Source organism: Neospora caninum, chromosome X, assembly GCF_000208865.1.
Source record: "Neospora caninum Liverpool complete genome, chromosome X".
NCBI lineage: Eukaryota > Apicomplexa > Conoidasida > Eucoccidiorida > Sarcocystidae > Neospora > Neospora caninum.
This window is the reverse complement of record NC_018396.1, coordinates 6,235,333-6,261,342: the sequence shown is the minus strand read 5'-3', so window position 1 is coordinate 6,261,342 and position 26,010 is coordinate 6,235,333. Positions and strand designations below refer to the sequence as shown.

The window sequence follows — 26,010 nt, the reverse complement described above, 5'->3', positions numbered from 1 at the left end:
ATTCATGTCTATGAATGTCTACGACTAATTCCGTTTCGCCATACACTTGGGGTGTCCAGTCACGTCGACCCCGCGGTTCGCCTGTCGCACCAGCCTAAAACGGCACATGACCTCGTTATGGGGCACATAGACCTCGTTACGGCGGGCGTCTCGGCAGATTTGCGTTTCTCAGGGAGGAAAGCGACTGGTTTTTCACGGCAGCAAGCAAACACACAGCGGAGTCGCCGGCTTCCTTATCGTCTGTTCCACCGTAGTTATCACACCTCTTTGTGTCACCGGTTTCAGGTGTTTCTTCTGGCCTAGCCGTGGCAGAGTTGGCCACGGCCCTCTTTTTATAGGCCTCTTCACACGGTCGTCGCTGTCTCAGACTCGTTAGGCGTTTTTTTTTAGTTTCGTCTGCTGCCTTCCACGTCTTATTCTCGGGATCGCGTAGATCCCGAGATCTACGCGATGTGCCACGTTCAAGGAGTGACCGATTTCCGCTTCCGTTGACGGGAAAACGCCTCTGATGGGCGCCTCGTCGCGTTTCGCTGTTCCACGATGGCCTGTTAACGGCGCAGTCCTCCCACGGCGACGGGCACAGAGAATCTGTAGACTGTTTCCCTGCCTCTCCCGAATTAGAGAAGGGAAGGAAGGGAAGCACCCTCGAAGAAGGAACTGGAAAGAAGAGGCATTCTCCGCGAACGCAAAGACACTCCAGCTTTTCCGGTGTCTCCACTTGAGGACAAGCACACGGTCGTGTCTCGCGAAAAGACGGCCTGCTGTGGATCTGGAGAGAGCGCATGAGTCGTGAAAATTTGAGGGGAACGCCCGGCGGCACAACACCGCGGAATGACACAAAGGATCAAAGAGATGGGCACGCTGTAAATCGAGAAAAGAGGGAACGGAAGAAACGCTGTCTCGCACAAGTCTCTGTCCTGGGAGGGAACGGAAGAAACGCTGTTTCGCACAAGTCTCTGTCCTGGGTCTCCGCACTTGGTCTCAAAAGACTTCCTCGGCACCCTTCATCAGCGTTGAGAAAGCAGGAAGAAACCCAGCGTCGGTCGCTTCGCCGCTCGCCCCTCAGGCTGTGGAGGAGTTTCCTGAATTGCCTTCCTCTTTTCTCTTTGCTTGTCGCACAGACTTGTCGCTATCTGTCTTCGTCCTTGGTGTACGTGTGCCCGCAGTTCTGCAGTGTATATTCAGCTGCGTGATGGACGCGGAGCCCGATTCGCGTCTCGCCGGGGCCTGATTGCGCAGCGAAAAAACGAGCCCCGCAAGATTTCCATCAGATCACCATTGGCCGAAAACGAGCAAGGACGCAAAACCAGGGGAAAAAGGGAGGAAGAAGACGGGGTGGACGATGACGGCCACCGTACAAATATTCGTCGAGCCGGCGGCGGCGGGCAATTTAATGTGCGAGACTGCTTTTCGCCGCATGATACCCGCCTTTCGGGGCGCATTGCCTTCGCAGCCGTATATCTGTCAGGCTCTGTTCATCGTCTGTATGCTCTGCTCTTTCTCGTCTTCCGTCGCCCATGTCTCTTCCCTTTCCACAGGAAGAGGAGCCTTCCCGTCCGCCGCCTTCGCTGCGTCGCCGCTGTCCGATTCGTCTTGTTCGAAGTCCTATGCACTGCCGTTTTGTTCCTCTTCGCCCTCTTTATGTGAATCCTCTGGCCCTCTGTCTCTTAAGTTCGCGCAGACTGAAGGCCCCCTCTCTCGGCGCACGACGCCCGAGAGAAGAAAGTTCCTGTCGTCCGTTTCTGCCTTCCTTGTCCCTTCTGCTTCTCACTTGTCAACTCCCTCTTCTCTCTGTGTTTCCTCTTCGCGCCTCGCTTCTCGTGACCCTAACTCTGTGCCTCCTTCCGCTTTCCCGTCTTCGCGTGCGCCGTCTCCGGTGACTCGAGCAGGAATCCGGACTTCTGTGAATCTGGAGGGAGGTCGCGGCTCAGATGCGCCAGGCATGGCTTCTTCCTCTTCGCCTTCCCCCTTCTTTCCGTCTTCTTCCCTCGGGGCTGCGCAAGTGACCACGAGCCTTTTCTCTCAACAGGAAGAGCGCGACAGGCACGGCGCGGTCCAAGGAGCACGATGGGGTGCGGGAGAGCCCAGAAGCCCAGGACATCTCCGAAGGCACTCGCGTCTCTTTTACCGGATTACACTCCAGGCTCCAGACGGTAGGCGCGACAGAGAGACGCGAAGCCTGAAATAACGTAGAAACGCATCCCGGAGAAAAAGAGCGAGTGGATGTGACAAAAACATGGTTGTGTGTGATCGGTTGGGACGTGCGCATCTCTAGATGGCGGCGGACACCTATGCAAGCAGGCACGTCTGTGTGTATAAGCGACTCAAAGAATACCTGTCTGTGTGTGTATGCATATTAACATGTGCTGATGCATCCACGTATACACCTGCTTCGTATCTGGGCATGCATTCAAAAGGAACGACACCTTTGTGGAGCCGTTTCCTGGAGGGCGGGTGTTTGGAAGGAGGGTGTGAGAGTGCCGCATTCGATTTTTTCTCTACCGACTCCTCCACAGCGACACGGAGAGGTTTCACGGGTTTCCCCTTTTGTGTCCCTCTGCCTCACCGTTGTTCCCAGGGGAGACGAAGGAACTGGAATGCTCAGAGGACGAATACATTCTTGATGCAGCCGAGGCAGCCGGCATGGAGTTGCCTTACTCCTGTCGAGGAGGCTCGTGTAGCACATGCGCAGGTAAGCGCTGGAGCAGCGAAGGAAACGGGAGTCGTCCTCTCTCCCTGTGTGCTTCCGACACCGCTCATCCTCGCCGCTCCCGTCCGCACGCAGCGCAGTGGGCTCTCTTTTCTCACTCTTCTTCACATCTCTTGTGCTCCCTTGCGCTCTTCCCACGCGTCTCTCGCGCTCACCCCTCCCTGGCGTTGTTGCGTCTTAGGCAAGCTGGTGAAGGGGTCCGTAGATGGAAGTGAACAAGTTTATCTGGACGACGACCAGCAGAAGAAAGGTTACGTTCTGCTCTGTACCGCGTACCCGAAAGAAGACTGCACGATTTTGACTCACCAAGAAGACAACCTCCACAGTGAGGGTGGAGAAGAAGACCAGGATGCGCCTCCGTCCTCCGACGGCTCATGAGGTGCGCGGCAGCGCCTGTAGAGCCGCCGGAAAGCCGCAGCTGGGTTTGGTGCACATTCGCGATTTCGCCGAAGCTCCGCATCTCTTTCATACGGCTGCTTGATCCGAACGCAGCTGCTGAGCGGCAGAAGCACCGGTGGGCTCTGCGGTTTGTGTCAGAGTCCCCCTTACAAGGCGAGAAGGCGCACATCCACGAGGAGAGGGGAAACGTGTTCAATAGTGTTTCCCGCTGCCCAGCAGGCAGCGAAGTTAGAGAAGAGGCGACGCGCCGAAGGAAGCAGACAGCCGCTTCGGTCTGCCGGCGACGCTCCTTGAGAAACACAAGATTTGAACACTCAAAGGCCTCGCGGCCTGTCAAGTGGACCGACCCCGCAGCGAAGTTAGAAGCGAAAAAGGGGCACCCGAGAGTGTGTCGCTGTCGGTGTGTTCTAGGCTCTGTCTGTGAGAAAGAGCGAACAGGTGCTGTTCCAGGTCTCCTGTGCATCGCTGGCGATGTCTCAACTTTTCGCTTCCTTTGTCTCTTCTTCTTCCGTTCGTTTTGTTCTTTCATCAGCAATTCCGTCCGTTCCGCTTTCTGCCATCTCTGCCGTGGAGGTCCACCATTCGCCTCCTAGCAGGGACACCGATTCGGATGATTTGGCTCCGCTGTCCGTGGCTGCTGCGTTGCAGCACTATTTTGGTTAGCTGCCTTTTTTTCAAAGAAGGGTTCCTCCCAAGAAAAACCTTGTCTGTCTCTGCTCCTGGCTTCAAAGGAGACTCCCTCCGTTCCGCCGAGTTTCCACCCTCTCATTTGGCTGCCCCCCTTTCGCATCGTTCGCTTCACATCCATTTTCTATTCTTCACGTTTTTTCTGCCGCTACACAGATATAGAGACATCTTGTTATCTGTGTACCTCTATCTGCCTCTGTATAGCTATCTCTTGCTCTACCTCTGTATAGCTATCTCTTGCTCTGCCTCTGTAGCTAAATCTGGATTCTCCCTTTATCCATTTTAAATTCCTGGAAGGGCGAGCATATCGGGGAGCATATACAGCAGGAAGTCCTTTCGAGAGCAAGGGATGCGACGTGCGGCGGGGACGTCGCGGATCACGGCTCTCTCAGAGCCCCGGATCGTTCGAGGAACTCGCTGCAATCCTAGCTGTCATAGCTGAAAAGGATGCACGCGTCTCAACTTCTAGACCGGCAGTCGTCATGTGGTCTGCCCAAAGTAGGGAACCTACGATAGAGATGCAGCCCACCGCGAGAATTATAGATTGGCCTTTTTCGTATGTCAACTGCGCACGTTACGTTTTCGCCGCTCCAGAAATTCCCTGGAGTGCCCAAAGGCTTTCTTTCGCGAGCGCTCATCTCACCCGTAAAGTGTCTGTCTCCAAACGCTACACCTCGCCCCTCGGAATCGAGGTCGTGGAGTTTCCGCCGGTGGCGCCGACTTGCCAGTGCACACAAACGCACCAAAGAACTTATGTTTGTTTCCACCGTTCGAGTCCAACGCGCGTGGATATCGAGAGGGCTCTATGACCAACTGACCCGAGGGGGCCGTGGTGGTTGAGCTCAAAACCTCCGGGAGGTTGTGTGTCAGTTGCTAATGTGACTGAGATGCCATTGCACCTGCTTTTTCAGTGGAGGCGCAGCCGCAGGTGGGCTTTTACCTTTCCTGCTTCCTGAAGTGTCGGCGAAGCTGTGGGGGAACTGCAGATCCATGGGAGGGGACCGCCGTTTTTGTTGAAGTGTCTTGCCATCATGAGACACCCCGAGCAACATGAGGACAGTGGAAGTGTGCGGTAGCATCCATTCCGAGGAAAAATTGTCACTCTCGGTGGCGGGCATTCAACGAATCGAAGCGCCGTTGGTGTTTGACATCACTATCCGACAAGCGGTAAGCATTCCGGTCCAATCAGCGGAGTCGACTGCGGTAAAGCTACTATCTAGTACTTTACTACCGGATTGGTGTTCTACTTATACTAAACAACAGTGTTAATGAGTACAGCTTCCAAGCAAACATGAAGACCGGTAGGATATTGAAATCCAGCATTTTTAGCTGTCGTAAGGAGCTTTTACTTTCATTTAAAGGGTTCTAGTAACCCTGCAGGTATAGATACCGCGCCTAAAGTTGCTCTGCCTCCCCGTACCAACTTTCGCAAGGAGAAACTCACTGCAAACGAACGAACTGAGGCGGGATCAAATGGTATCTATGTGCAGATAGTATATCTACGGGATGTACTCGCACTCCAGGGTGCTTCGCGCTTCAGTTGGTTTTCGTCGCTATCTGACATACGTTTTAAACCTGCCTCCGGCTGTCTCTGATACGCCATAACCACCCCCTAAACAACTAGAGGCGTTAGAAGCCCCGTACTCGCACGGTGCTTTAGTTTTCGGTTTGTCACTCCCTAGGGCTACAAAGTAAGGCACGTCTAGTGCCCGGTTCTGTGTAGTTCCAGGTAAAAATTAGACCATCTCTCACACCCTAATGCATTTTGTCGTCAGCCACCAGCCCAACTACGACGCTCTTGCTATGGAAAGCCACGCAGGATATCTCGCAAGCTAGCTTGGCCCTCGTTACCGTGATCCGATGCAGTGTTGAAGCTCCCCTACTATATCTAGAGAACAACATGAACCTGGACGAGCCTGGCGTGTGATGACAGAAATTCGTTTGCCCGCTTCACTGTGCGACGCCTCGGCTTATATTCGGAGACTTCCTCTACACCCGCGTCGGCGACGTGCCGTCGGGTCACCTGGCGATTCCGTCGGTGCGGCGAGCGGTCACTCATTTTTGCGTGTTCGCTTTTCCGGAATTTTCCACCGAAATCGCCGACTGGGTAGGCGCACACACAGCGCACGTGGTGGCGGAAGTGTGCGGGGTGAAAGGGGGAGGAAAGGTGATTGCAACTGGGCCGTTTTCCCTTTTTCGCGTGTCTTTGTGCATAGAACCGCGCAAGGGACACATCAAGATTCCCTTTGTGTTTGAACCGAGACCGAGAGAAGAAGCGGCGTACCCACTTCGGTTTCGCGTCTCGCTTTTACTGCACGAGGCGCTCCTTTGGACCCGAAACACATAAACACAGAAACACACAGATGTGACGGGGCATATTCAGCGCGCGTGGGTGCGTGGATCTAGCGGGAGGGCCTTTGCTCCGTGTGTTTTGAAAGCTCTTGCGTAAAAAAGGTGGGAAAAGGGAGATGCAGCAGAGAGAGAGAGCGCAGCGCGTTCACGAGGAAGACAGAGCCAAGTGGAAAAGGAGTAGGATTTGTGTCTTGCGTGTTTTCTCTCGTTGAGGTCTTTTTTTTCTGTTCCATTTTCTGTAGGTGTGTGCCGCGCCTCTGTATACTCCCCTCCGACTTTCCCCCTTTCTCTCCTGTCTTTCTCCGGAGGTGCGCCGTAGGCACACGTCGTCTGTTTCTGACCCTGCCTCGCGCCTCGCTTTGTTACCCACTTTTCGTCCTTTTTCTTTTCGAGTGTGTCCGCCTGTGTATTCACCACATCCGTCCTCTTCTTGTTTGCCGACGACAAAACTGCGAATCGCGCGAATTCTAGCTCCCGTCTCTTCCGTGTCCAAAGTGTGTCTCTGCTCCTTTCTTTTTCCGCTGTTTTTCCGTCTCCGCGGAACGGCAGTCCCGATCTGGCTGCCTGCCCCCGACCCAGGACCTCACGTCGTTCCCTCCCTCGCGCCTTTTTGCGCGCAGTTTCTCTTCCTGCGGGTTGCCACAATGTTCGTCTTCAACTGGTAGGTCTCATCACGTTTTCTGCTTCTTTCTCCCCTCCCAACCTCTTCCCTCGGACTGCTGCCGTCCAGAGAAGACAAAGAAGAGACAGGGCGCCACGAAAAAAAGAGCGAGAAAAAGAGGATAGACGTGAGAAGGCAAATGCAGTCCGGAGAAACGAAAGAGTGAGACGCCGAGCATCGAAACAGAGGGGAATGAAGCAAGTAAAAAGAACAGCGGGCGACGGGGGAGAGGAAAGAGAAACAGGTGAAGAAACCGAGGAGGCGCAGAGAAGGCGTAAGACAAAAGAGAAACGAGGGGGAGGGCGAAAAAAAGAGGGTGGCCGATGCTCAGCAAGTGTGAGATGTCCGAGAGAAGCGAGGGAAAAACAGCCATGCGAAACAAATGCGACTTTTCTCCTTTCCCTTCAGGTTCTGGGATTTGCTTAACTACCTCGGCCTCTCTCAGAAGAGCGCGAGGATTTTATTTCTGGGTCTCGACAATGCTGGAAAAACGACACTCCTTCACATGCTCAAGGATGATCGCGTTGCTCAGCACGTCCCCACTCTTCATCCCCGTAGGTGTCTTTTTCTCCTCTCTCGCGCTTCACTGCCTCCCGGCCTTTTCCCAGTGATGTCTGTCTCTGTTCATCTTCCTCACCTCTTTCCTTTCCGCTTTTCCTTGTGACCCCGTTCCCGGGAGGTCTCGCCTCTGTGCGTCCGAATTCCTCCTCCCCCGTTATTCCGGTGTCTAGGCGGCTTCGTTCTCTCGCGTCGCCTCGTTTTCCTCTGTTGGATGCACTGCACATTCGCTGCAACCCGTTTCCCCCATTCCCTCACGCCCCCTTTGGGCTCTCTTCTCTCTTCCTTCCTCTTCCCATGCTCTGTTTTTCCTCGGTTTCTCTCTGGACTCTCTGTCGTCTTCCGTTATCCTGTTCGGGTCCTCTGTGTCTTCTTTCCCTCTGGTTTTCTTGGGGTCTCTGGTTCTCACCTTTTACACGCAGCAGTCGGCACTACGCTTTCCTGTGTCTGTCGCTTTGGCTGCTCTCAGATTCCGAGGAGTTGATTGTAGGCAAAATCCGTTTTAAGACCTTCGATCTGGGAGGCCATGAAACAGGTAGCGTCTCCTTCGCTTCGCCCCCCTTTCCCTCCACGTTGTCCCTCTGCTTGCTCTTTCAAACATTTATCTGCGACTGTTGAGCCGGGGCCGGGGTGCACTAGTGCCGGGGGTATCTCCTTATCTCCTCTCCAGTGTAGCAGGCCGCGAGTTACTCGGCTTCACACGCCTACCTGCGTACACACAGTAGCGTAGATAAATGTCCATATACATATATGCATATACCTATTTAGCTGCTTGTGTATATGCGTGGTCCTCTATACACACGCCTTGGTTGGCGAAATATCCCACTGTGGAATGTCAGTACAGGTTCATCGGATTTCACGGAAAGCGATACACAACTGTCTTCTTATTCGTGTATGTGTATGTATATCATTGTTTTGAGCTGCGCATGTACGTTTCCTTTGTTCGTCGATTTCTTCGGTTTGTTGCAGCCCGTCGCATTTGGAAGGACTACTTTGCTGCTGTTGACGCGATCGTCTTCATGGTGGACGCAACCGACCGCGGTCGCTTCCAGGAGGCGAAAGAAGAGTTGAGCGTAAGGCCTTGTTTCAAAACTTGTTTCGATCGTTTTTCCAGTCCTGCGTCTTCATCTCTCCACAACGTGGAGCTTCAAAATGGTCATGTCTTGAGTACCCGTGGCCTTTCCAAACACAGCGTCGGAGAGAGAAGACGAATACAGCTGCCCCGAGACTGTTCCTACAACTTCTCAGACGCCTTCCCGTTTGAGGCGCCGTCTCTGCGTGTTTCTTGCTCCTTTTCTCGTTTGTGTGCTTAGCACCTCCTCGAGACGCAAGAGCTCGCAATGGTGCCGTTCCTGGTGTTGGGGAACAAAATCGACAAGCCCCAGGCTGCCTCTGAGGAGGAACTTCGCCAGCAACTCGGCCTCTACTCCCACGTGACTTTCGGCAAGGACGTGAGTCCGAAAAGGTTTGAGAGGAAGGGACACTCAGACGCGCGTCCCACTCTCTGGCTATGCGTTGCTGGATTCGGAGAAACGACGGGGAAAGAGATGAGCGAAGAAGAGAACGGAGAGGATGAAAACAGAACGAGAAACGAGAAGAGGAGGGGTAAAGAAGAGAAACAAGAGGCGTGTGGGGGGGGGGGGGGCGAGCAAGGCGAGCAGCGAGACCGGAGAGAGTTGAGCGGAGCTTGTTTGTGTTTGTTCGCAGCGCAAACCTGTTCCGGGAGTCCGGCCGGTGGAAATCTTTATGTGCACAGTCATTAAGCGCATGGGATACGCGGACGGTAAGAGTCTTCGAAGAGAGAGCCTTGTTTCTCAGGGAAGACGACACGTCTTTCACTGCAGCGATGGAAAGGTGTGAGAAGTGAGGTGGAGACAGAGTGCGGAGAGAAAGGCCTGCGCAGGTTTCGAGGCAAGCGCGGGGCGCAAAGTTCTCAGTCTTTTCTTCACAGAGACGGGTGATCCTCGCTGCCATGTTGATCTCTTTCAGGTTTCCGGTGGTTGTCGCAGTTCCTCAACTGACTTTCCCGCCGTCGCAGCCTGCCTAACCGTCTCCAGGGACGCGTCTCCGCCTTCGTTTCCGCCTGGGGGACTGCCTCCTGCTGCTGTCCCTCCTGCTGCCACGCCCTTTTTCCGAGGTGTGAGCGCGCCTGGACGCTCAGAGTGATCTGTCCGCGCTCTGCGCTTCAAAAACTGCGGTGTCGTCCCTAGGTGTCGATCCGAAAGACTCCGTTCTCTCGCTCTTTCAACCCTTTCCATCTCGTAGAGACCGGGTCTCCGTCCCTGTTCGCTTCGCTTTCTCTCCCACACTCGCTTCTCTTTGGTGTGCCTCCCTTCTTTCCGGAGTTCCTCTGCCTGGCCGCCCGCTGCTTTCTCTCGCCGTGTCCTGTTTCTTCTTTCTTCTCGGCCTTTATACTTGCTGTCGCCTTCTTTGCCATCTCTTGCACGTCGCTCTCCGGTCCGTTTTTCGCCGTCTCCGCGCCTCGTTCGCGGCGCCTCTCTGCTGAGATCTCTTTCCGCTCTCGCTCGCAAAGTCGGAGCCCAGACACTCGAACGCTCCTTCTTTTTTAGGCAGGCACAGATCCCACAAATCGCACACGTGGCAGACTGTTTAGAGAGACGCGGAGGGCGATGATCCGAAAATCGCAGCGACTCTCGGAAGGGGCTTTAGGATCCCCGGAAAAAAAGCAAGCGCAGTTGAGAACGGCAGAGTCCAGCAGTCTGCTGAACCCTCTCTAAAAGATGTTCTCTCTCTCGCCACAACGCACGCACTTCAAATCGGCGAGAGGAGACGGGGGGGGAAGCATAGGAGATACACTCGAGGTTTAGCAGTCTAGATGCCCAAGAAGGAAAGGACACAGACCCACGAGAATTCGAGACGGTCGGCGGCGCGGTCGGAGACTACGACGACCGGCGTGACGCTGAGCTCGTCCGCGATCGGATTTGTGTTTTATTTTTGAAGAGGCTAGAAACTAAAGTTTTCCCGGAGTATTAAAACCATTCAGAAAGGCGTCTCGTCTGTCGTCGGAAACGCTGCGTTTCTGACTCTCCACCGTCGCGATTCTGTCTCAGGCAGCGTCAGGAAGCAGAGAAGCGGGGGGGAAAACTGTGTTGCCAGGCGAAGGAAAGGATCCGTGACCGTCCAGTTCTCCCAAAACATCCTGAGTTTTTCTCTTCCGCGACACTCTTTCCCTTTCGTAGCCGATCTCTCTCTCTCGGGGAGCAACAGAAATACCTGGCGTGCGCCAAATCAGAATCAAATCTTCCGGGAGCGCCTGGACAGGCACAAGCAACCAAGTTCTCAGTGATTGCTGTACTCCCCACTGGACAGCATAGAATACAGCTAAAAGTGTTGGATTTCAATATCGGACCGGCATTCTTGTTGCTTGGAGCTGAAGTCGTGAAAACCGTTTGTTCACCCCAAGTACGAACCCAGTCTGGGCACACCTAGCACTTTGTTTCCTTTCCTCTGAAATTCTTTCAAAGGGCGAGAAAAGACGAGACGTATCGATAATGAGTTGGGAGTTTGTGTTTCCTTCTCGTTCGAGTTTGGAACGGCTGTTCCCTGCCAGCAGTCTATTTGCGGTGTAGAAAGTGCGGGCTGTCATAGCGTGGGTGATGTCGCGAGCTCTGGAGAGGCGGTCTCCAGAAATGTGTAGGGCAGCCTCAGGGACCGTTTTGTAAAGCGTGGAAAGAAAGGCAGCGCATCGCGGATGGAGACAGGACGAGGAAAATTTGTCCAGACAGTTGAAAAGTTCCATTTCTTCTCTATCTCTGTATGTGTTTGCACTAGTGGGCTCTAGTTTTGTCCTATCGATCTATCCAGCTGTAGGCAAGTCAGTGCATCGCAACGCTATTCGAACAGGGAAAACACAACAGCCTCTTCCGCGTTGAGTGAGCGGAGCGTTTCGCCATGAAAGAGGAGATTTTGTTACAAGAACTTCTGACAAAGGCGCGTTTTGCGTTCTGACGCCTCGCGAGGCGAAACCCTCGACTGCAGACGGTACGAGGAAAGCCGAAAAGCGAGAGAGGAAAAGAGGGAAGGAGAAAAGCGAACAGCGAGGTGGCTACACACACTGAGAAGAAAATGCAAGAGAAAGACCTTTTTAGTTTTGGCACGCATGCCTCCAAGCCTCGAACGCCGTCGCCTTTTGCATGCATCGCCTCGCGTAAAGCAGGCTGGTCCCGGTGTTAGTCTCTCGTTCGGCGACGGCCTTCTTTCGAAACCGGCTAAATTACGCCATTCCCTTGAGCGTTTCACTCCTTTGTCAAGCGCGAAAAGCGGAGAGGAAGACACGAACGAAATCGAAAGGAAAAGGTTAGACACAGGCGGTAAAGCGCCAGCGCTGCACACGGCTCAGATCCCGTGTGTGTCTCCTCAATTCGGCCTGTCTCTCCCTGGGATTCTGTGCAGAAACGAAGGAGACTGTCCCTTTTCTTTTCCCTTCCTGATTTTCCATCGAAGGCGGGGCAACCCTCGACACGCAACCTCCCTTTGCCTGAGCTCGTTCTATCGTCTCCTTCGTGTGTCTTCGAAGTCTCGCGAGTTTGTTCTCACTTCCTCTTGGACGCTTCGCGTTGTTGCGACCAAGGCGCAAGGTGAAATGGAAACGGAAGAACAGCGCTCGCTCTCTAGGAACTGCGCTGCAGAGCAGGCCTGTGTGCATACTGTTTTCTGGAGATTCTGTAGACACGCAAAGACAACCTCGTTTCTTCTTTGCCTCTCCTGAGCTTTCTCGCAGTGTCTCTGCTTGCATGACCGCCGTGTGCGTCCCGCTGATTCGCGAGCCTCCACGCGTGTCCGCCCTCGTGGACTGAGCAGGCGAGCGGAGAGGAAAAAGCGAGAGGAAGTGGAAACACAGCGTCAGAAAAATTGCTCGTACTGCCTCGTCACGGCCGACTACGACGACGCGCCGCTCGAAGGAAGTCGGATCGTGGTTCTTTCACAGAAACAGGGAAAGATTTCTCGCGTTCTGACAGGCTAGGAACAAGGAGAGGAGATAGCAGAGAGAGCAGCAAATGAAGCGCAGAGGAGGACCAGGCACGCGTTGCCGGTAGAAATGCGGTCTCGTGTTCAAGTGGGAAAAAGACTCATCAGAGAGACGGAGAAATCAAGAGAAAAGCGAGATGGAGAAGATGAAAGCGAATCAAGCTCTCCGCGGGCTCCTCGTGGACATGGCCGATTGCGATAAGGTGCGTGGGTGGAGACGGACCAGATTTCTTTTCGCCTCTATATGCTCCGGGGAGAAACGCGAAAAGAGTGCATTTAGGCAAAAACCAACAAGGGAAAGAGATACATCCAGACCGGCTGCGTCTTCGCTCTTCCGTGGTGTGATAAAATCACGTTTCTTGTGTTTTTCCCTCTCCCACCTCTCCCACCTCTCCCACAGGACAAGCGCTACATGGCTGCCTCAGACGTCACGGCCCTCGTCCTCGATTCTCGCGTGGTAAAAAGGAAACGGAAAACCAGTTTGTTTCATCTTTTCTCCGCCTTACGCTTTACAAGCAGCTTGCTTCCACCACTGTGGCATTCCTTCTTCTTCGTCTTCTTCTCTGTCCTTGACCGGTGTGCTGGCTCTTCTCCGCTCGGCTTGTGTCGCCACGCTCCCTTCCTCTCTCTTTTCCGCTGTCTTGGTACCCGAACGTTTGCCTTTCTTGTCTTTGTCTCTCTTTTGATCGTTGGATTTTCGCCTCCGTCCAGGACTTGGATGCGGCGGCGCAGGATCAGATTGTCCGTGCCCTGTTGCGGCAGCTCGAGGACTCCTCCGTAGATGTACAAGGAAATGCTGTAAGTGCTTTCCTGCGACAGTTTCCTCTCAGTCGCTTCCGTCTCTCCTCCCTGCCTCCGCGATCTCCTCGCAGACCTCTCTCTACATAAAGTCTATCTCAAAAGATACCTCGTTCCACGCGAGCAACCCAAATACATACGCATAAGTGTCCATAAATGCAGAAAGATGTGTATCTTTGCATTATCAGCATGTGCGTCTTGGCAGGTATGTATACATACAAATATGTAAATAGATATAGATAGATGTGCGTCATTTATAGTTATATTTATGCATGTATTTACATTTGTAAACGAATGCATAAATATCTGTGTGGATGTGTAGACGTGTTCTGGTGATCGGGAACCTGGCGCGAATCGCCAGCGTCGCGTTGCTCGAGCGCAAATTCGTGCCGAATAACTCTAACGTGGCTGCATGTGTTGAGGAAAGGCAACCTGCGAGAGTGGAAAATAAAGATCTGGACTACGAAGAACCTCGCCTTCACCCTGATTCTCGCCAGTCTATGCGTATACGCATGCGCCCGGTTGAGGGTCTCTTTTACCACATATCCATATATATATATATATATATATACATACATACATACATACATACATACATACATACATACATACTTGTCTATAAGTGTATATATTTGTGTACACGAGTGACGCAATAGAGGTGAATGTGTTCATAGGCTTATATGTATATATACATATATATTTACATGAGTGCACTTTATCGATGTGTACCGACCGGCAACTGTGTATATATACACGTATATAAAGGTAGAGATTCCTGTCGCTAAATGTACAAGTGTCTGTAAGTTTCGAGACTGCATGTCGGCGCATGTCTGCAGGCGAAATGTTTGTCCAAATTCACCTCGCGCCTGACGGAGGAAAATGTTGCAAGTGTGCTGACGCAGCTTGTCCGGTCGGCCCTCGACTCAAACAACCCCGTCCGGGACATCTACGCTGCGTGCCTCAAAGGTAACGCAAGGGCTCTACTCAACACGTATAATTAAGCAAATATATCTTCATATATATATATATATATATATGCAGCGATGTGGCTACACATGTGCATGTCCATCTGTCTACCTATCTACCTATATGGATTTCCCTCTTCGTCTAAGCCGGGGAGTCTATCTAGGCCTCTCAATCGAGCTATAAATGTATACCTGCCGGTCGATGCTACTCTGAGCCTCTAGATAGACCTTCTGTATCTATCCCTATCTGTCTATATACGTCTACCTATCGCTACGTACCCCAATCTGTCCATCTCTATATTGCTATCTGTAGAGCAAAGGATATCGGCACAGCGAGGGACAGGCCGTTGGGGCGTTTGCAGAACATGTCGCCTACCTCCGTGTCAGACGTGACATTCATCTCTCTCTTTGCGTAGAGACAAAGATAAGAGTGAAAATATGTAGCATGTTGGCGCATGCGCATGTAGATTGCGAGACGCGTTTTCCCGGGCCCGGTCGTCTCGCTTTCGAAAACAAAAATAGGGAAGACGGGACGCCCCCGCTCTGGCCTGAGTGAAGCAGCTAAAGAAGCGAAGAAAGAACGGGAGAAGACGACAGGGGAGTCTTCAGATCCACGGGGGACGACGGACGTGGAAAACTGGGCACGCCGGGAGAAACACACGGAGTGAACGCCGGTATCTGTTTTCCTCGAGAAGAGATAACAGTTTTCGCGACATTCTTCGCTGTACTGCAGGAGCAATTGGAGAACTGCCTCAGGCTGCCGCAAGTGTGTTCGCCATAAGTGTCCTCCCCGAGTAAGTTGCGTCTCGTTTTCTCTCTCCTCTCTCTCTTTCTACCTACCTGTCTTTCTCTCCTTCTCCCTCACCGTCTCCCCTTCTGACTTTTCTCCCTCTCCACTGTGTCCTCCCTCTCCTCCCTCTCCTCCCTCTCCTCCCTCTCCTCCCTCTTGTTCTCTCTCTCGGTCTCCTTTTTTGCTGAAGGTTCGTTGAAGGTGAAGCGCCATGGGGAGGGACGTTTGCGCCCTCATTGGAATTCGCCGTCCTCCTTCTTTGTTTCCCGGCTCTCGTGCACAGCTCTGCGCGCTGTGTGGAGAGTCGCCCCTTGCGCCCCTGGCTCGGAAGGCCGGCTGCATGCTGAGGCTGGACTTGTTCCCCTTTCCAGGTTGACGCGCAGCTTGGCCAGCGCTGCCAGGCAGCCGCGAGGCGTGGAGGAAGAGGCGCTGGAGTTGCTGTCGGAAGCTCTGCGTCGCTTTCGCGACCGGAAAGGCATCTGGAGCAGAGCCGGCTCCGACCTGCTCCTGGCCCTTCTCGAGATTCTGCGATCGCCGATGTTCCCCGCCTCTGTGAAGAAGAAGGCAGCGACTGCGCTCGGCCCGTTCGCAGTGGTGGTAAGCGAGCGAGGCCATGGCCGAGGCGAGGCAAAAAGGGTCACACCCGACCGCGTCGTGCGTTTCGATCGAGATGCAACGCTGCAGGCGCTCCTTGTCCCGAAAGGTCGACACCGCGAGGCGCATGCGCAGACATGACAGCCGGTTGTGCTGCCGTCTGGTTCCGTCCTTTCCTGTCTACTTTGCGCTCGTCTTCTCTGTGCATGTGCGCGCAGCTTCCGGCGGTGTCTCGGCAGTCTCTCTTTCGCCGGCTGCTTGCAGAAGTGTCTTCGTCGGCTGCGTCTTTGCGTTTCTCCGCGCAAGCGATCGGCCACGTGGTTCGCCACCTGGACGCCGCTTCGCTCGCGCCTTACGTGGACGAAATGACGGCTCTGTTCTTCTCCTTGATTACGAAGAATGTGCCGCCGTGTGAAGAGCGAGAAAAAAAAGAAAACGACGCCGACGCCCGAAAGGGTACAGAACCAGGCGCCGTTCCGCCGGGATTCGACGCTGCCGCGTACAGCTCCGACGCGCAGCACGAACTTGTCGAGCTATGTCTAGGTGCTCTGGAAGCCTTTCTCCTCAGGTGCCCAGAGAAGATGACTCCTTACTTAGATCTCCTCGACAATCTCCTTCACAGACTCCTCACCTACTTCCCGAACTGCTACTACACCGAAGACGCAGACACAGCGATCGACGCAGAAGAGGCGTGCTTCGAAGACGACGCTCTCGGCTACGAAAGGGATTTTGACTTCAACGACGACGACGAAGATGATGATACGTCCTGGAGAGTCCGAAAAGGCGCAATGAAGGTGAGACAGAACCGCCCTGCCTCCTTGCCACAAATGCTGGGAACTCAAAGCTGAGGTGGACCTGACCCACTGGGACGTCTCATCCTTTCCCCGACCTGCCTACATGTCTGTTATCAGTTTATAAAGATACAAATACATATATACGTATACCTATGCACGTATATATATATATATATATATATATATGAATATATATTTTCAGCTGGGCATCCCTAGGCATCTTGCTTCGGCATGCGTGTTTCTCGTTCTCTTGCAGGTTCTCAAGACAGAGGTCCAGGCGTTTCCAGAGCGCCAGGACGTTTACTACGGAAAATTCTTGCCTGTTCTTTTGCGGGCCGTGAACGGGCGAGACGAGACCCCTGAAGAAGCCTTGGAAACAGTCGACGAGATGCTGCGAGCGACGCTGCGGTCGCGGGCCTTCGGACTCAACCCTGCGCCGTTTTCGCCTGCGTCCCCTGCCGGGGAAAAACGCGAGAGCCCCGAAGAGGAGCTGTCCGGCGAACGAGAGGGGCGAGATGGACGACGTGCGCTGAAGAGAATGAAAGTGACAGGAAAGCCTCTCGACCGCGCACTGCCCTCGGTGAGCGACGACGCGCGGAACCTGCAAAGAACCGGAACAAAGCGAAGCAAGGGGCCAGACGAGGACGAGAGAGCGAGGCAAAAAAAGTCGCCCAAGAAAAACGTGCTCGTTTGCACTCCGCATTTGCCTGCCCGAACTCGGAATATCCGCACCTGCTCCCCTCCGCGTCAACTCTCTGTTTTCCCCGCTCAGTCGCAAGACGCGATCGCTTCCTCAACTGTTCTCCCGTCTCCCTGGTTATATTTGTTTGCCAGGCGCACCTCCTTTACTGTGTCTTTCTCCTCGTGTAGGTTTGAGCCGGGGTTTGCCCACTACATGCGCCGCTGTGGCGTAGGCGCGCGTCCCGACTTCCTGAGGTCTGCGTGCCATCCGCGATATTCCCCCTTTCTGCGTCGCGCTCTTTCAGATCGTCTCGGCAGTGGCCCGGCGCTTGGCAGGCTCGAAGGCGACGACGCGCCTGGCCTCTCTGCGCCTCCTCCACGACGCGCTTTTCGCTGCGCCTGGAAGCGCACCTCGCTGCTTGGCCAGCTGCGCGCCTCTCCTCGTCGCCTGTCTGACCGACGCCGCGAACGGCTCGGCGGTGCGTCTCGCTGCGCTGCACGTCGTCGCCGCTTCGCTGCTCTCCGGCTTGGACTCGCGGGATTCGTCCGGCTTTCCGCCGTCCCGTGTAGCGCCCTTTTCGAGGGAGCGCGGCAGCGTCCGCGGCGGCCGGCACTTTGGCGTGCTCGTCTCCACCTCGTTGGCCTCGGTTGCGTCGCTTCTCGGCGACGCCACGGGGGCCCGAAATGCAGGCTTTCCTGCCGCGAGAGAAGGCAGCGAAGTCGTTCTGCAGAGCACCAAGGCCGGTCTCGTCGCGCTTCTCGAGCACCTCGTCGACCCGCGACTCGCCTCTCAAATCTCCCCGCAGTTCTGCGCCGAAACGCCCGAGGGCGACGGCGCTGAGGGCGCCGACGCTAGGCTTCTCCGAGGAGCCTCGGAGAAGCCGAAGGCGCGGCGCAGCACGCACGGGATGCTCGGCGGCTTCAGCCATCCCCACAGCCTCCGGGGCGAAGGCGGGAAGACGCAGGCGGCGGAGACAAACGGAGACAGCGGCGATGAAGTCGAAGAAGAGTGGGTCGCGCCACGCGACGGCTGGGCTGCGAAGATCGACTTCCTTCTCGAAACACTCCCCGAAGTGCTCAAACTCACCCAAGAGGGACTCTTCGAAATCACCGCACAGGCGCTCCTCGTCACGGGCTACGCGATTGCGTAAGCAGAAAACGAGAGAGAAGAGCAGCGGGGAAGAAAGGGACGCAACAGACAGAGAGGGAGAGAAGACGAGAACGGGGGATCAAGGCGTCCATTTGAAGAAGACCAACAGGAGAAAACGCGTGGCAGGAGGGATCTTGCGAATCTTTGAAACGCCTGTGATACCTATCGATCTGTCTGTCTATCTGTCTCTATCTATCTTTCTATCTATCTACGTTTTCTGAATGGGCATCAATGCATAGCTGAGTATGTGTCGCGCCGGAATGTGCGTGGGTGTCTTGATAGATGGAACCTGCGTCTGTGTTTTGTTTTTGGTGTCCCAGTTTCCTTCGTGTGGCTAGCGACGCAGGGGCCGAGGGGAGCGGCGACGCTCGCATCGCCGCCGTGCTTCCGGGCGTGGTCGTCCAGGCGCTGGCTGCACTTCGCGACTCCCTGCGGCGCACCGACATTGATCAAGAAGTGAAGCAGGCGTCTTTGATTTCTTTCGGTGAGTCCCGACGCGACCCAGGCCAGCAGGAAAGCTGGGAAGCCTCCGAGAGGACGGAAAGAAGGAAGGGACACAGAGAGACATGCAGCTGCTGAGACGTACAGTCTCGAGACATCGGACGCTGAGAAGCGAAAAAAACGAAACAGTCGTCTGCGAGCAGGATGTGACGCGTGTGCGTCGCCTTTCTCGACACACAGAAAGAAGCGGCGAGGCGCCTCTACAAGGGGCTGTGGGATCGGGGGGGGGGGGGGTGGCGTTGTCTTGCGCCTCGTTTGACTTCGATGCCATGCCGAACAGAAGGAAGAAAAGCAGGCGTCGAAACACCTTCGGGCACATCCAGGCGCTGCACGTTTGTGTGCCGGGTTCTGCTTTCGCTGTGGTAAACCCTAAACGCATTCGCACTTCAAGTTCCGCGGAAGACTGCGAGCAAAAAGACTGAGGCACGGCATGCGGGGGCGAGCGCGTTGCCTCGGCTCTGTAAGACACGCAGGTGAGGCGGTGCCGTTCCCTGTGACGTTGCCTTTGAAAGGAAGAAGATCGGGAGGAGCAGAAAGTCTCAAAATGCGCGTTTTTTTCGGTTTCGCCAGGATTCGTCGTGGCCGCCGGGGGCGGCTTCCCAGAGGCGCGAACACACCTCGGAGCCGCTTGGCCGCTCTTCACGGCCCGTCTGAAAAACGAAGTGACGAGACAAAAAGGTAAACGCATTCCCCCACCTGTCTCACGAAGTTCGCTTTCGCCTCTGTGTCTCTCTCTCTCCTGCAGCTCTGCTGCTTCCGCCCTCTCTTTCTCCTGTCTCGCTTCGTCCATGTCGCGCAGCCTACCTCTCTATGTGTCTTTCTCTGTCTATCCCTCGCTGCCTATCTCTCGCCGCCTATCTCTCGCCGCCTACCTCTCCCCGCCTATCTCTCGCCGCCTACCTCTCGCTGTCTGAGACTCTTTGTTTCCCGCTCTATCTCTGTTCTCGTTTCTCTGTTTGTCTCTCCCTGTCTCTCTCTCTCCCTGTCCCCCTTCTCTGTCTATCTCTGTCTATGTTTCCTTGCCTCTTTGTCTCTGTACGAAGCTAATGAGGGGGGAAGGGAGAGCGTTTGGGCTCTTGATGTTTCAGTGTCCGTGCCCTTGTGGAGTGCACCAATGTATGGTTCTCAGGATTGGAGGCTCTGGAGGTTGTTCTCCTTTCGCGTTTCCGCGTCGACCTGTCCCCTTTCGCCAACGAGCTGGTTTCCGTTCTGGGCGCCTTCCTCTCCTTCCAACAGCCTCGCGGCGGCCGGCAGACGTGCTTGGAGATTCTCTCTGCGCTTGCGCTTCTCTACGACAGCCACCTTTCTCGGGAGGTTCTTACCGCCATGATAAGGTAAAGAGATTGCGACTTAAAGTGCGTCTCACGCAAACTGCTGCAAGTCGAAAAAGGGAAGACGGGAGAGATAAAGGCGAGGCGCAACAGCAATATCGACGTGGCAGGCTCCACTGCCTCAACGCGCTTCTCTCTTGCCCTAAGGCCCCGGTACGAAGAGGCTGAGTTGCCGGGCGGCGCAAGGCCTTCAGGAGCACAATCCACGTCACTATGATAAGTTTTGCTTGATGATTTCAAAGTAAAAAACAGACGTGCTCACTGCATTCAATCAAATGTGAAAAAACGAACAAAACACCGCAGCTGCTCGACGCCGCGGTGGGACCTAAATGTCGGCGAAACCAGGAGAAAGCGGGAGAAAGACAACGCATTGTTGAGAGTTTCTGGACTTGGAGGCTTCTCGCGAGAACACCGTCTCTCTTTTCAGACAACGCGATGCGGGAGGAAAACGTGCAAACAGACGAGAGCGAAAAAACAAAAGAGGAAGCGAGGGTCGGACACGGACCGCAAAGCATCGCCTTCCCCTCCACACCGGCTCTGAGGGCGTCTGTGTCCCTTTGCCTTTTGCCTGTCTCTCACTTCGACCGCTCGTCTCTCGCGCGTTTGACTCTCTGCTTTCACTCTTCTTCCCCTCTCTTTCTCTGCGTCTTGCGCTTGCCGTAGCGTTCTCTGTTCGACAGCTTTCCTGTCTCCGTCCCCGGCGTCGCCTCTTCGTCTCTCTCGCGCTTCTGTGTCTCTTTCCGTTCTTCATTCTTTCTCTCGCTTTGCGCTGCCTGTGTCTCGCGCAGTGAACTCGCCTTACAACTCACGCCGACAGATCTGCCGTTCGCCGAGGGCTTCCTTCTTCTGCTTCGCAATTCGCTGCGCATGCAGCCGGCACTGACTGCTCGGCTTGTATGCGAGCGCGTTCTGCCGTGCGTGCTCCTTCTCCTGCGGTCGCCTCTCGTCCAGGGTCCAGCCCTGACTGCTTCTCTCCACTGCGTCTTTGTCTCCCTTTCGCATTTCGACGGCTTCGACAAAGAGCGCTTCTTCCAGGTAGACAAAACCGACGAAGGAACCGAAAGTTTGCCTTCGTCCGTGTCGTTGCGTCCTTCGGGCTCCGTCGCTCGCCTCATATCTCAACTTCGAAACGAAACTCTCCGGCTGGGAGTAAAACGTGGACGAGGTCCAACGCGTCAGCCTCCTCTCCTCACGTCCCGTTTTCTTTCCGTGTCCTTTGCGGGCCTCGTCTGTCGTCGCGTTTCCCTTCGCGCGTCTCCGAGCCCTGGCGCCTCTTGATCGCCTCTCTGTCTTTGCACCTTCGCACGTAGGAACTGGGAGACTCTCGGGCGGCTCTGGCCGCTGCCACTGAGGCGGAGAAGACGCATCTCACACGCGCCGATCCGCGCTCTGGTCTGCATGCGCCCTCCCTGACTGCCTTCGCTTCTCTTTCGCCTGCCGCGCTGACGGTCGTCTCGGCGCTGGCCCAGTGCCGTGCCGTGGTTGTCGCCGCCGCTGGGGATTCGCAGTTCACGCAACTCAAAGTCGAGCAAGAGCTGGAGGTAAAGCGTCGCGCACGGGCACGGAAAAGAGGGAAGCGTGCGCGGAGGGGAATCGCCCAGGAGAGAGACGCAAAGAAAAGAGACAGGGGAAAACGGACACGTCTTTGTTGGGTCGGCGAGAAGGGCTGGCAGCGGAGAGGTAGACGAGCTAAAGAGAAGGCGCTCCTTGGCAGTGCTACCGTCCAGGAACCAATCGCGAGTCTTTTATGAGAGGGCTACACAAAGACACAAAAAGGAAAGCACACGTCTGCCGAAAAGGCCTGCATGCATCGGCCTCATACGGACACGTATCCATTTGCAGGTCCAGGCCTATGCAAAGATATGCATATATAGACAGAGGCAGAATATATATATATATATATATATAGAGAGAGAGAGAAAGAGAGAGAAAGAGAATGAGATAGGAAGCGATAGAGACGGAGATATAAGTGGAGAGGAAGAAACCTAGAGAGAGATGAATGTGCTTCTTGTGCAGACAGAAAAGGACGTCAGATGGACCGCCGGTGCGTCGACTTTGGGTGTCTTTGCAGATTCTCAAAGAGCGTGCGACATGCATGCATCCTGCGGGAGGCGTCGATCTGACTCGGTGTCTCCTCGCCCTCCTCACCATAGGTCAGTGCGCTGCAGGGAGACCAGGAATGGTTCTCCAGATCCTTTGAGAGAACGGTTTTCCCCCACTGATTCATGCTTTCTATCTGTCTGTCTGAACACGTGTGTAGACGCATGCTTGTCCTAACCGTTCGTGGCTCTGTTCCTGAGCTTGGGCAGATCTTCATAGCAAACCCGCATCACCTGCCGTGCGTGTGGTCCTAACGACTTCAAGTACACGATTAATACTTTGAGTGCAGAAGCCGATTTGCTTCCTTCCACGTACACACATACACTCACAACGGTGTACACCTGCGCGTGCATCAATACGTATCACTGTATGCATATATTTTGCTTTGTATCCGTAGATGTACACGCATGTTTCGGTGTACTGGGATATACATGTTTGTGGCCTGTGTGAAGGTTTCTCGCCTGGGTTGTCTCGCCTTCTCGCGTGCATCTCTCGCGTGCGTCTCTTGCGTGCATCTCTCGCGTGCGTCTCTCGCGTGCGTCTCTCGCGTGCATCTCTCGCGTGTGTCTTTTCGCGTGCGTCTCTCGCGCGCTTGACAGACTCTCTGCGAGGGCATACTTGCGTGTCTGGGTTTGTCCGTTCTTTCGTTTCTCCTCAGGAGCAATAGGTCGGCTATCGCGTCTCTGCCGCCTTCCGGAGCCCACGGCGCAGGACGCCTTTGCTGCCATCGGCGCGCTCGTGGCGAACGACCCAGAGCCTCTCTCGCAGCGCGTCGCGGGTCGTGCTCTCGGCGAGTTTGTGTCGGGGAATCCTTCTCGCTTTCTCCTTCCCCTCCTTTCTCTGACTCAAAAGGCCCACACGGACGAGGTGCTCGAGGAGCAAGCCGGCGAGCGGATCGCCCAAGCCGAGAGAGACGTGCAAGAAGCGCAGAAGGCGAAGACGGGAAGCCGGAGAACACAACACATTCTCCTCTCTGCACTGAAAGAGATGACCGCAGAAACCGACTCTTTCCTTCGCTTCCCCGTGGAAGACGAGCGGCAAGAAGAATGCGACATGACTGGAGAAGCGACTAGACACCTCGCCGCGGAAGAGACGACAACGCCCGTCGCTGACCTCCTGCGGCCCCACATCGGCCAGGCAAGAGAGACACCAAACACACAGATCAATTTCAAAAACAGGGTGTTTTGGGTTTTATTTTATTCCGGACCTGCCTCGCGTCCTAACGACAAACGAGATGCCAAAATGGCCTATTCCACCTCTACGTGTATCCCACTGCCTGCATATATACATATATGTATAGATATGAATGTATAGATATGTAGGGATGCCTGTGAACGTTCTACATACGTATATCTGGATGTATATGTAGAAGCATTAGTAGACATTTCGGCACGAATGCACATATGCACACGCATGTGTGAAGAGCAGGAGCGATGTTCAGGTCCATGGCGTTTGCCCCTGTCCGCACTCTTCAGATGCTACCGCTCTTTGTCCAGCTGAGTTCTTCCACGGAAGAATGCGATCGCTGCGTTCTCTCCGAGTGCCTAGCGCAGCTGATGCTTCTCGATCCTCCCGCTGTCATTCCCACATTGCTTCTTCTCTTCCAATCGCCGCAAGTTGACTCTCGACGAACTGCTCTCGGATGTGTGCGGTAAGTCTGTCCCCCCGCCGGCCAAATTCTTCACGTGCATGCATATATCTATATATATATCTATATATCTATATCTATATATTTCTATATATATCTATATATTATATGTTTATGCACATCTGGAAGTAGAAATATGCGCATACGGATATGCCTGCATGCATGGATACACTGCTATTTCCTTTTATTGTCATGCATACGTATAAGTATATATGCATCGATGTATGGATGTGTATGTAAACGAATTTGGACACACGTCCAAACCTCTCAGTCTGAAAAGGGATTCCCACCGTGGGAAGACGTACTCAGCTTACAGAACGTGCACGCTTGCACAGATCCGCTCTTTGCTTTCAGCCATCTGTGGAGCTCCTCTTCTCTCTTGGATGAGAAAGAACGCGAAGCAATCAAAGACCCTATCCTCGCTTGCCAGGGCGACCCCGACATAGCGGTACGCCATTCTACATATATATATATATATATATATACATGTAAAAATTTATATATATGTGTGTGTGTATTTACAAATACGTACATTTATTTATCTGCATGTGTATTTATAGAACTACTTGTCTGCTTGTATGTAATGCCTCTACGTGCATGTGTATAGTATAATCTTAGAATTATATCTGTGTATGGACTCATATCTCTCTATGCACATGAATGTACGTATGTCCTTCTTTGCATGCCTAGGTGTGGAGCGACGTATGCGGTAAAAGACCTATGCATCTGGAGCGTTCCGTGTTCGGCCCTAAGGCGTGTTTGGAAAACCTCAGCGTTTTTCTGGGGGACGCCGCATGCAGACCGTCTCTCGTCTCGCGCTCGTCGTCCATCCGTTCGGCTTCGTTTCGATGTCTTCTGTTACCCCCCCGGTTTTGTCGCTCGTCTTGCGCGCTGGGGCTGCGTTTGCCTCGTCCGTCGCGTCGTTTCAGCTTCGTTTTTCCCCCACTCCGCCGATATCGTCTTCATCTTTTTTGGTGCTTCGCTAGGTTCGCCGTGAGTTTATGGCCGCGCTCCAGGCGCTGGCGGGCGTTCCCAGCTCCGAGGGGGTTGAGCTCTGGTTCTCGCCGCCCCAAGTGCGTCAGCTGGTGGAGGCGCTTGCGCTCGAAATCGAAGTAAGAAAAGGAAAACGTGGTCCACATTCGCCAAGAGGGAGAGGGGAGCGGCAAGAAAAACGGGATTAAGGAACACCCGAGAGGGACACAGGACGCGACAGACGCGCCACGGGAAGAAACGGAACGAAAATGTTTGAGGCTTCGAGAGAATGACGAGAAGAGGAGTAAAGCGAAGGAGGCGGAATCGCGAGGGAGAAGGCGATATATGCAGCCAGTTTTGCTCGATGAGGGGGGTGGAGAGCAGCGAATTCGGGGAAGGGACGGTGAGGAGAATTAAGAGGTTCATGTGTGTGGAAAGTGAGATGTATACCAGCAAGTACAGATCATTACCCAGTCCATTAGCGTTGAACGAAATAGACCCAAGCCTTCGGCACACAGGAGTGGCGACGTCGATGGATGAACACAGGGGACCAAAGGGAGGGGGAGAGGCACGAAACGCCCAGAACGGTGATACATAAACGAACCCTCCCTGTGTCGAGGCCACTACCGTTCCCCACACACTTTCCCCTTCCGTTCACGTTTCGTTTTTCTTCTCCGGTGATTCTCGCGTCTTGCGCTACTCGGTGCGCAGTCCAGTGAGCTAGCGCCAGCAGCTATAAACAAGTTATTTGTATAATCTCTCAGCTGGGGTCCGGTATTCCGTGACCTAGGTAGTGCGCGATTTCTGTTTGTTGCGAGTTGAAGTCAAACTTTCGGAACCGTGAATCAGCTGTACAGCGATGCCGACTTACACCGGGACAAGACAGGGTGTACCTCTCATGTTTTTTCTTTTTGCCTTTCTCAGGTCAGACAGGAGCTTATCCGACAAGTTGACCTCGGCCCGTTTCGGCACACGATCGACGACGGCCTGCCGTTGCGGAAAGCAGCTTTTTCGCTCTTGCGAGCTCTGCTCAAATCGTTCTGTCTCGAGGAAATTGTGTCTCGCGAGCGCCTCGTCGAATTCGTCGTCAAGGGCTTAACAGACGATAACGAAGACGTCCAAGTCTTGGCAACTGGAATCGTGTCCCAGCTTGCTTCTTCCGTTCCACCCTCGACAGCAAACAAAAGGGTGACGCCCCGCCGAGCTGCCCTAGTTGTGAGGTGCGGCCCCCCCAGAGCCGCAATCGACAGAACCGTTTCTCTCCCCATTCCCCGGGGGACAATAAACAGTAGATAAATGGACCTGTGTATTCGAATACATACAAACACAC

The 26,010-nt window shown here is 54.3% G+C and overlaps 3 protein-coding genes across 3 annotated transcripts; all 3 read left to right on the top strand.

Annotated features, from left to right (window-relative positions):
• Positions 1-1,942: 1,942 nt before the first annotated feature.
• On the top strand, positions 1,943-3,088 carry NCLIV_052080 (hypothetical protein; the record flags this gene model as incomplete). The annotated part of the gene is made up of 3 exons (XM_003884761.1): positions 1,943-2,153; positions 2,579-2,692; positions 2,892-3,088. The coding sequence occupies 3 exons, from the start codon at positions 1,943-1,945 to the stop codon at positions 3,086-3,088; spliced, it is 522 nt and encodes a 173-aa protein (XP_003884810.1).
• Positions 3,089-6,792: 3,704 nt separating this feature from the next.
• On the top strand, positions 6,793-9,388 carry NCLIV_052070 (hypothetical protein; the record flags this gene model as incomplete). Its single annotated transcript, XM_003884760.1, has 7 exons — positions 6,793-6,809; positions 7,218-7,363; positions 7,837-7,902; positions 8,337-8,440; positions 8,681-8,818; positions 9,075-9,150; positions 9,357-9,388. The coding sequence occupies 7 exons, from the start codon at positions 6,793-6,795 to the stop codon at positions 9,386-9,388; spliced, it is 579 nt and encodes a 192-aa protein (XP_003884809.1).
• Positions 9,389-12,768: 3,380 nt separating this feature from the next.
• On the top strand, positions 12,769-21,711 carry NCLIV_052060 (Cullin-associated NEDD8-dissociated protein 1,related; the record flags this gene model as incomplete). Its single annotated transcript, XM_003884759.1, has 13 exons — positions 12,769-12,813; positions 13,068-13,154; positions 13,991-14,120; positions 14,853-14,913; positions 15,281-15,506; positions 15,722-16,297; positions 16,554-16,877; positions 17,284-18,125; positions 18,449-18,612; positions 19,200-19,307; positions 19,759-19,963; positions 20,749-20,995; positions 21,271-21,711. The coding sequence occupies 13 exons, from the start codon at positions 12,769-12,771 to the stop codon at positions 21,709-21,711; spliced, it is 3,456 nt and encodes a 1,151-aa protein (XP_003884808.1).
• Positions 21,712-26,010: the final 4,299 nt, after the last annotated feature.